At 36.8% G+C, this 11019-nt stretch overlaps 1 protein-coding gene across 2 annotated transcripts in view; it reads left to right on the top strand.

Moving 5' to 3' along the window:
- YTHDF2 (YTH N6-methyladenosine RNA binding protein F2) overlaps positions 1–10795 on the top strand; it is a 28098-nt gene extending 17303 nt beyond the window's left edge. For both annotated transcript variants that reach the window (XM_058553439.1, XM_058553438.1), the window contains one exon: positions 9949–10795. In XM_058553439.1, the coding sequence (XP_058409422.1) occupies positions 9949–10021 (73 nt within the window). In that variant the 3' untranslated portion in view covers positions 10022–10795. The remainder of the gene's footprint in view (positions 1–9948) is intronic.
- The last annotated feature ends 224 nt before the right edge of the window (positions 10796–11019 follow it).

Here is an 11019-nt window from a genome sequence, read left to right on the forward strand (position 1 = left end):
TCTACCTAACCTTGTGAAAGTTGCTGCTAATGCCGGGCAGCAGAAATAAAGGGGAATGGATAATGTACTCTGAGAGGTTATAAAATTGGGAACGTTTTAGTATATCCTACTCTCTCTCCTTTTTTTTTTTTTTCTTTTTGGTGAGGAAGATTAGCCCTGAGCTAACATCTGTTGCCAATATTACTCTTTTTGCTAAGGAAGACTGGCCCTGAGCTAACATCCATGCCCATCTTCCTCTATTTTGTATGTGCGGTGCATAAGTCCATGCCCGGGATCCAAACCTGCAAACCCCGGGCTGCCAAAGCGGAGCGAGCAGGGTGGGGCATGGGCCCCACCTGCTTTCATTTTTTATGCAGACTGCAAGGTTACCCCACTTCAGTGGCAGAGAGCTAGAACTAGAACCCAGACAAGTTCTTGAGTAATTCAAAGTCCTTTATGACAAATGTTTCTTTACTTGGAGTCCATGAACCTGCAAAGGGAGGGGGATGGGGGAGCAGGGTGGACTTGGGTGAGAGCTTCAGAGTATAAACTCCAAAAAAATGGCAACAACGATTTAAAACAAACTTTGAGTCATCTGGAAAGTATTTACAAAATACTGGTAACTAGGCTCTACTTCCAGACTTACTATACTAGAAATTTTGTTTAGTAATCTCCCTAGGTATTTTTTACAGGATTAGAAGTGATTGAAGAGAAGTTTCTCAGTTTGTACAAGTTACCATCTGAGAGTACTTAAACACTGTAGATTCTTGTCTTCCCTCACCTACTGAATGAGCATCTTTGGAGATGAGGCCTTTGAATCTGCATTTTATCAGCTATGTAGGTGATTCTCTTGTATTTAAAGAACTCCTGGATTATGTATGTCATATGTCAGTGTTTTGTGTGCCCCCCCACCTCAAATTTTTCGTGCTTATTTTTCCTACAAGTTCGGTTTCTAAAATTTCTTCCTTTGTACTGTAGTCCTTCCAGCTCCCCCCCTCAAGGTCTCTATTGCTTACTAGACTTGGGACTTCATCTTTAGAAGCAGTTAGAATTCACATGTGTCTGATAAGCCTGGCTGTACCTTTCAGTACTGTGGCCTACCTTAAGGCTAAGAGAGTTATTTGAGTAGTTTGCCCATTTTTCATCAACTATCAATATTATGAGCTTCCAGTGAATTGCCTATACTTTTTGTCCGTTAAAAAGTGGCAGTGTCTTTGGCTTGATATCCTACATGTGTAACTTCACGTTATATGCTACTCTTTATGACTATTTCTAAGAGGCATTAATGTTTTAAGTTTTACATTATTTAGTGTTTTTGTTATTGTAGCTTCCTTTTTGTGAGCACGTTAATATTTTAGAGAGTTAGATAATTTTAAGCTATAAGATTTAGAGTCCACTAGCAGTCTTGAAGTTGCCCAAACTAATGTTAAAGGCTGGTTTTTAAAGGTGATCAGTTTTTTGGGGTGTGAGAAGGGATTCTATTAAGTATATAACATATGGCTTTAAAAAATATGTAGGGGTGTGTGTATACGTGTGTGTGTGTATATATATATGTATGTGTGTGTATATATATATATGTATGTATGTATATGTATATATATATGTATGTGTGTGTGTGTGTGTGTATATATATATATATGGTTGATATTATCCATAGAGCATGAATCCTAGATTCTGTGGTCTTATTAACGTATCATGTATAGTAGCGGAAAGGCTAGGGGCTCTAGAAGACCTGATATCTTGTCTGCCACTATCACTGATTTGAACAAGTAAATTTCTCTGAGTCCTAGCATTTTTTAAAAATAGAATACCTTATTGGGTTGTTAGGAGGATTAAATGTGTATATAAATGAAGTGTTTGCATACAAGTCTTTTATGGAATGATTATTGTGATCCATAATCTTAGGCATGTATATGTATATTTATATATATGCATAGATATACACACACGTTTACTTTGGATCAGTCGTCAAATTCTTCAGTAACTTTTGGCATGGTACTTATTAGTGCTACTGGGTTTCCATTTTGGGGTTCAATCCTTAGAATAGACTCAAGAGGGTAGAAAGGGAAGTCAGTTAAGAGTCTGTGGCAAAGTCCGGGTGAGAGATGATAATAGCTTGGACTAGAGAGGTATTAATGGAGGTGTTGAGGAGGGTTCCACTGGAAAGTTTTGAAGGTGGAGCTGGAAGAGAATATCATTTATCAGATAGCTGGAAAGCATATTCTAATGATTGTTTCATTTTTTCTAAACTTATTTGTCAAATGCAGAATATGCTCCTATGGGAGTTGGGGGGTGGGATTTGACAAGCTATTAAAAACCTTATTTGTTTAATTGTGTTCTGAAGTGTTTTGAGAGATTGGTTTTATTTGTGAAGTTAGTTGTGGTTCAAATGTAGTTCTTATTGGAGAGCCAAGAGTGATTCAGAGAATAGTCAAGGCTGTCGAAGTACTTCTTTTGGTTTGGAACTAGTGTTTTCTCCTTTTAGTTAAGCTGAAAAGTGTTAATGTATCTATTTATCTTACCCTTTGTTCTGTTACTAGTCAGATTTATTATTCAGGTACTGAAAATAGTGGATTATTCAGGCTTTTTACTATTTATCCTTTTGGTGAAAATGTATATAGGAGTTCAGCTACTAATTAACAGTCTTGGAAAAGAAGTTGATTTTAGGAAAGGTTATTAGTTAATGTGTTTACTTCATCTTGGTGCTCCTACTTCAGTTCCCAGAAATTTATTCCAACTAAAGTTTATTTCTGTACCTAGAAAACTCAAAAGGGGATGAGAAGATAGAAAATATATATATATTTTTTTTTGGTGAGGGAGATCAGCCCTGAGCTAACATCTTTGCTAATCCTCCTGTTTTTGCTGAGGAAGACCAGCTCTGAGCTAACATCTATTGCCAATCCTCCTACTTTTTTCCTTCCCCAAAGCCCCAGTAGATAGTTGTATGTCATAGTTGCACATCCTTCTAGTTGCTGTATGTGGGACGCGGCCTCAGCATGGCCGGAGAAGTGGTGCGTCGGTGTGCGCCCGGGTTCCGAACCACGGCCACCAGTAGCGGAGCACGCGCACTTAACCGCTAAGCCACGGGGCTGGCGCTAGAAAATATTTTAAATTAAATATCACAGCCCTACTTTAAATTGGAGAACTGATGGAAAATATTTTTGTTCTTTTTACCTATGGAAAGCAGAATATTATATATAACTCAGTCTTTCTGCTGTTAGACTCATTTAGCTTTCATTCACAGCATCAGAGACTATAAAGATGATTTCATAAACCATATAAAGCAGTGAAAGTGATTTTAGTATAATCACATTTTTTCATGTTAGCCTGTCTAAACATTCATTATTTTCAGCCAGGGGCACTAAAATTTGTCTTCTTTTCCATCAAGGCCCATGGGGACATAGGAGAAATTAGTTGAGGGCTATATAAGTAAATTTAATTTTGGGGGGATAAACATCATATTTTAAAGTAAATAAAATTATTCCCAAAAAATAAATATAAATATGCTTCATTTGTGTTTTATGGCCTACTTAAAAGTGGAGAGAGAGGAGTGATAGTAGAAGTGAGAAAGGATACTAAGCTAAATAGAGGAAAAGTAAATAAGCAGAGAGATCTACTAGGAAGAGATTTCAAATGTGCAGACTTAAGTAACATTGCCACCTTGTGGCTTTTAGGATATTTCCTCTAGAGATGAAGTTTGGTATTTTATAATCTCAGATGTCAAGTGGAGAGGGGCTGAGTTGAGGTGGTTGGAGAGTGTGGTCCAGATATTGAGGGTTAGAAACTTCTTCCTCTGGTTTATACTTTCTTTCTTTCTTTTGAGGAAGATCAGCCCTGAGCTAACATCCATGCCAATCCACCTTGTTTTTGCTGAGGAAGACTGGCCCTGAGCTAACATCCGTGCCCATTTTCCTCCACTTTATGTGGGACGCCGCCACAGCATGGCCTGACAAGCTGTGCGTTGGTGTGTGCCAGTATCTGAACCTGGGCCGCCAGCAGCGGAGTGCGCGCACTTAATCGCTACGCCATGGGGCTGACCCCTATACTTTCTTAATATGTTTAAATTTATCTTTATTTCTTAAGATTGTTTCTTTAGTCTTTTCATTGTTATTTTTGAGATTGTGGACTGATTTCAAATCTCCTAGTGGGAATTTTGGGATGGAGTGTGAATTCGGAAAAATCTTGGCTCTGCTGTTTTCCTCTGCTCTTTGCTTGTTACCATCACAGTATCCTCAAGCTCTGGGAATGCATCTTCCCTTCCCTGTAGCATTTGGGCTGTTTTCTGGTTAACTGGGACTTTATAGTTAATCTTGTGTTTGTGCTTGAGGATCTTATGTTTATGTCTTTGCACCTGTGGACAGCCAGTCCATAGCAGGAGCTTAACCTGGAGTGGCCACTCCAGCCTGTTCCTACCACAGGTGTCACTGTAGCTGCCTTGCACATGGCTCTAGGGGAACTAGGTTAAAAAATTGGTAGGCAGGCATCTCATGACACCACCATGGGGAAAACCGGCTTGCCATACCACTTCCCCTGCTACAATGAGTTAATAGCATCTTCATGTATAAAAGCTGGAGTGTCCAGCAAGACACAAATGTATGTTGTGGTTATGGCAGTTCCGGCTGGGACTTGGACCCGTTGGAGATCCAAGTTTGCTTTTATGTGTTCTGCTCTTTTCCCTTTATCGTATATCAATCATCATTCTGCGCCCCCCCACCGCCCTTTTCTTTATTGGATATTACCAGGGTAGGATTGGTTGGTTAGAAATGTCAGTAAATACAGCTGACGTATAAGTGAAGCCCTTTGATCATAAATATAGTCACAACTTTTAGTGGAGCTGTTCCTAGTGGTAATAGGAAATAGTCAAAAAAGTGAAAGAAAACCTGTAGGAGAAAACCTAAAAGGTTTTAATATCCAAAAGTGGTTAAAAATAATGATTCTGGTGTTAGAACCTTCTCTATGTCCTCTTTTCTCATTCTCAAAGACTTGTAATAAGCTGCTATGCAGACTTTATTTTCATTTTTGCTAAAATACCCTTGTGTTTGACTTTTAGTGTAGGTCTGAGGAAAAAAACACATTTCAAAATTTTATGAATTGTTAAATATTTTAGTGCAGCTAATTTTTGCAGAAGAATTAAATATAAACTGTCATTTTTCCTTCCACTTTAATTTTTTATTTTGAAATAATTTCAAACTTAGAGAAATTTCAAGAATAGTACAAAGAAGTCTGACATACTCTTCACCCAGATTTACCAATGTAATATTTTGCCACGTTTGCTTTATCATTCTTTTTGTTGTGGGTGATTTTTTTCCTGAACCATTTGAGAGCAAGTTCCAGACATCACACCCTTTCATCTAAATATTTTGCTGTGTAGTTCCTAAGAGCAAGAACATGCACTTATAATCACAGTGCAGTTATCAAAATCAGGAAATTTAACATTGACACAGTACTATAATCTACAGATCTTACTCATATTTTACCAGTAGCCTTAATGTCCTTGATAGCAGTTTTTTTGTGGTCCAGGTTCGAGTTCAGGATCTTTTAGTTTTCAACGTCTCTGAATCGCAAAGGTTACATATACCCACACCCCACCCAACCACCTGTTTTATTTTATGTGATTCACGTTTCTGAAGAGTGTATGCTATTTATTTTTATTGAGGTAACATGGTTTGTAATATTATATAAATTTCAAGAGTATATGTGCTATTTATTTTTGTAAAATATCCCTCAATTTGTCTGTTTCCTCATTACGTACATTCAGATTATGCTTCTCTGGCAGGAATACTACTTAAGTGACTTTGTGTTCTCAGGGCATCACATTAGGAGGTATAAGATGTCTGTTATGCCATTATGGGGAATGTTAATTTTGATCACTTATTTAAGGTGTTTATCAGGTTCTCCACTGTAAAGCTATTTCCTTTTAATAAGTGGGAAAATAGTATATAAATATCTTGTTCTTCATCGAAATTTTCACCGTTTAGTTTTAGCATCCATTGCTAATTCTTGCCTAATTCAGATATTAACTGTGATAGTTGTTTACTTATTAAGGTTATGTAATGCTCAAATTGTCACAAATTTGGGCAGTGGGAGGCCCTTCAAACAGGATCCTACTGATTCATTCCTGTTTCTAATCAGTCTTTTTTTTTTAATGAAACTAATGTTTAAAAAATCTAATCTAGTATTTGAAATCTTGTAAATGGCGTACCTTTTTTTAAATTGGTGCCAAATTCGTTTATTTTTTTTTTCAAGATAGTATGATGTGAATTGATGGTCTAGTGGTTAAGATTCGTTCTCAACGCCTCAGCCCAAGTTCGTTTCAGGGAACCACACCACCTGTCTGTCGGTTGTCATACTGTGGCAGCTGTGTGTTGTTGTGATGCTGAAAGCTATGCCACCAGTATTTCAAATAACAGGGTCACCCATGGTGGACAGGTTTCAGCAGAGTTCCAGACTAGACAGATTAGGAAGAAGGACCTGGCCACCTGCTTCCAAAAAACTTGGCTATGAAAATCCTATGAATAGCAGCAGAGCATTGTCTGATAGAGCACTGGAAGGTGAGAGGATACTGCAGAAAGACGGGGCAGAGTTCCCCTCTGCTGTCCACAGGGTCGCTAGGAGTCAGAATCAGCTTGACAGCACTAATAACAAATGATGTGAATGCTTATGTATCTTTGTGATCTCTGAGAAGATGGATGTTATCTTTAATATTTCTAAATATATAAGCTTATTTTTTATGTACACATCAAAACTGTATTTGGAAATAGAGCAATTTATTTAGCTTGCTGAATTGTATCAAAATGATGTTTTCTTGATGTTGATCAGGAGATTAAGGCAGCTAGTGCCATTTGTTTGTAATTTGCATAATTTAAAATAAACCTGGCATATAGGTTTATATTAGGACGCAGCTTGTACTTGCCTTCTTGGTATCATTGTATAGTTAAGATTCAGGAATAGTTTTACATTATGTTTGAGGCAAAATTGAACAGAGAGGTATTTGTGGGACATAAGTAGCACATTATAAAGAGGAACAAACTCTGTGTTTAAAAAATGAGATGATGGAGTAAGTGCAATTACACAATGCTGTTTTGAAGTTATTCTGACTAAATATTTTAAATGCTGTTATTAAACATGCTAATGAACTTACATATAAATGTGTTTCTTAGGGAAAAACGGATTTGGCAAAGTCTAGGTTTTCTAATTTAGTGGTAAATTTGAGGCATGTAAGTTGTATTCCTGGGGTTACACTACATTAAAATAAGAGATAATAGGCAGAATTTTTTTCCAGTTTTATTGAGATATAATTGATATACAAAACTATATGTATTTATAGAACATAATGATTTGATATGTGTATATATTGAGAAATAATTAACACAATAAGTTTAGTTAACATCCATCACCTAACACAGTTACAATTTTTTTTTCTTGTAATGAGAACCAGAATTTTATTTAAAAGTCAATTGTAACCTGTTATCCACTGCTAAACTCATAAGTAGTTTGTGAGTAAGGTTAGTTGAAGACCTATTCTTTGCTTTCTAGGAACTTTTGATTGTGTTGTGACTAATTTTACGTGAAACAAGACAGAATGCAATTTAATTCTCAATTGTGGGTGCAGATTTAGAAGGACATTGAAAGCTGCAGTGGTTAAGGAAGTCTCAAAGAAGGAAGAGGTTTTGAACTGTACCTTGAGGCCAGACATTCTTGATTTAAAGAAAAATAAAAGCATAGGAATGAGATTTAATCAAGAAATACACCAGAGTCCAGATTTCCTGAAGCCAAAGGTAGATATTTTGATTAGTAATGGAAGAGAGGTTAAATAAATGGTATCGATCCAAATTATAAAAGACGAAACCAGGTAGGTGAGTTTAAAATTGCTATGAGAGGCAAGGTGCTGTTGAAAGTTTGACTTTGGTCGACTCCAGAGATTTTTTAAAATTGCGTTTTTCTATTATAAACAATATATTCATTATCAAAACTTTGGGAGTATATATAGAAAGAGCAAACAAAGGGGGAGGGAGCAATACCGCAGCCCAGGAACTTGAAAATTTTTGAGGTCTCTTTTATGTTGGACTGAAAATTTTTTTTTTTTTTTTTTGTGAGAAAGAGCAGCCCTGAGCTAACATCCATGCCGATCCTCCTCTTTTTGCTGAGGAAGACCAGCCCTGAGCTAACATCTATTGCCAATCCTCTTCCTTTTTTTTTCCGTTTTTCTCTCCAAAGCCCCAGGAGATAGTTGTATGTCATAGTTGCACATCCTTCTAGTTGCTGTATGTGGGACGCCACCTCAGCATGGCCGGACAAGCAGTGCGTCGGTGCGTGCCCAGGATACGAACCAGGGCTGCCAGTAGCGGAGCGCACACACTTAACCGCTAAGCCATGGGGCTGGCCCCTGGACTGAATTTTTTTTTTCTTGAATCGATTTTGATTTCCAGAGATAGGAGTGTATGGGTGAGTCATTTTATTAAATTTGAAATCTCAAAATGACTTTATTTTAACGTCCCATGTCTGGTGTGTTGGTGACTTTATCCCTGGATTCTAGATACATGAAGTGGGACGTCACAAAAAGACGACTATTCTTTCTGAATAAGTAATTTGCTGTTTTTATATCCATGGAGTAATTTAGTGGTAGGGTAGTCAGTCTATCACAAAGCTTCACTTAAATTTGTTGACTTTTACATAAATATTTGTAATAATGTGGTATAGAAAAAGAACCATATGGCCCTACATTTGAATCTTGGTTCTTATTTAGTTGGGTAACCTTGGTCAAGTAACTTTTTTGAGCTTTAGTTTTCTTATCACTAAAGCAGGAATAGGGCCAGCCCCGGTGGCCTAGTGGTTAAGTTTGGCGTGCTCTACTTTGGTGACCTGGGTTCAGCTTCCGGGCGTGGACCTACACCACTCAGTGGTCATGCTGTGGTGGCGGTTCACATACTAAAAGAGGAAGACGGGCAGCTGATGTTAGCTCAGGGCAAATTTTCCTCAGCAAAAAAAATAAATCAGGAATAATATAGCTCTTACAGGGTGGTTATAAAAATTATTATTATGTACAGTGCCTAGAACATGGAAGCCCATGAGTGGTAGTTGCTATTCATTTTAATAGGAATCATATTTAACTTTAGAACCATAGTTACCATGGGGTAAATGGGAGCGAATGACTCTACTCAAGTAGATTAATCAATGAAGTGTAAGTTCAGGCCTGTGTACTCCTAACCACTTGATGCTTTTGCTTTTAAAAAGCATGTAGATTGAGTCATTTTTAAAAATTCCAATACATGAGATAGTGTGTGAAATGGAAGACTGTTTAGGATAAATTTATGAAAGGCTCATGAAGAATCATTCTTAAATGAGCATTTAGATTTATTTCAGGGAAAACTTAAGTATTGCAGTCAGGTTTCAAAAACCATCTCTAACTGAATTTTAAACTCTCCTTAGGGAAAGGGAATAATGTTCTTGTTATGGACTAAGCTTTCTATATGTCACCTCATTAATTCTCCCACAGCCCTGTGAGATACATATCCTCACTTTACAAAAAAGTAAATTGAGGTTTATGACTATGTCTAAGGCCTTCGGACTCCTGTGAGAGGACTCTAGTACTGTTAGGGTTTTTTTAGTGTACTATATATGGTCCTTCCCTTCTTGAGGCTATTGATATATGTTTGAGTTACTCCCGTTAGGCCCATATTTTTGGGGACTGACAAGTATGAGCCTAAACCAACTATAATAGGAAAACACACCTGTTTAGTCACGTAAGAAATTTTATAGTCAAAGAAAAATAATTTGATATCATGCTTGAGTGTTACTACTTTGGTTTAAAATATAAGAAGTAAAAGTTTTTCTGGAATATTCTGTCTAGCAGAGATAATTAAATTTCTGTTGCGTTATTCTATGAAGTTTTAATTCTTAAGCAAGAATGTTCAGATAAGTTTTAACTAATTATTTCAATTTTTTTTTTTTTTTTTTTTACCTCTGTAGGAACGTCAAGGTCGTGGGAAATAAAAGGCAGTTCTGCACAGACTGCAGCAACGGTTGCATCTGCGTATCCTAAGAGGAAAAAAATGACCTTCAAAAGAATTAGGACTTTTTTCTTAATTTCATTGACTTCAGAGACGATTGCAGACTTGCAGTTTAAGTATTGGAATTTCACAAAAGACATAGGACTTAACTGGAAAATGAAAAAAAAAAGAAAAAGAAAAAACTAAACAAAAAATCCCTCTAGGTAGCTTAGGTGAAAAATGTCCCTTTTATTTTGGCTTTGGTTGTGATTTCAGAGCATAATGCTTTGTTTTTTTGTCTTTTTACTATGTTTTTCGGATTTTAAAGTCCGTAAGTGCATACAGTTTTCTCTAATTTTTAAACCCTTTCCTCCCCCCATTTTGACATTTGCACTTGGAGAACACTTGAGTTTCGAAGGTTTTGGGCCTCCACCCCAGAAAGTGGGAATTTGGTTTTTCCCTTCCGAACTGGAAGAACATTTTTATGAAGAATTTTTGTCTTGGAGATTTAACAGTGTTACCCAAGGTTGTGTCTTTAAGGGTGGTTCATTTTCTCTGACCCTTTGTTACTCAAAGTAAAGTACTAGGAGTCCTAAGAAATGTTCTGTTCTTGTACATTATACTGATTAAGTCAGGATTAATTTGATTTCAAAGCTAAGAACAGTGGTAAAAACTTGTTTACAGAAATGCATTTTGGAAGAGAAAAATATTGTAAAATGTGTAGTGAATGTTTTTTCAGTTTCTTGTTCAGCCAATGAGGAAAGGGCATTGCCTTTCTTTTTACCATTAATCACTTCTCAATAAACGTGAGATCCTGTTGAGCATCACTTCTAGTACCATTTATTAGTATTATTTGAGTCTGCTATATTTTATGAAAGATTTGGAGTGTAAGGAGTTTTAAGAGGAGATGGCAACTATTTTTAGAAAGTTTGTTGAGATGAAATAGTTCAGACTTGCTTTTGTACCCAGGGCTGGATAACCATGACCTCTGCAAAGCAAGGTGGGCCAAAATTCATAATGCTTTATTTCTGTATACTTCCTAGAGAAGGTA

Source organism: Diceros bicornis, chromosome 13, assembly GCF_020826845.1.
Source record: "Diceros bicornis minor isolate mBicDic1 chromosome 13, mDicBic1.mat.cur, whole genome shotgun sequence".
In the NCBI taxonomy this organism is placed as follows: Eukaryota; Metazoa; Chordata; class Mammalia; order Perissodactyla; family Rhinocerotidae; genus Diceros; species Diceros bicornis.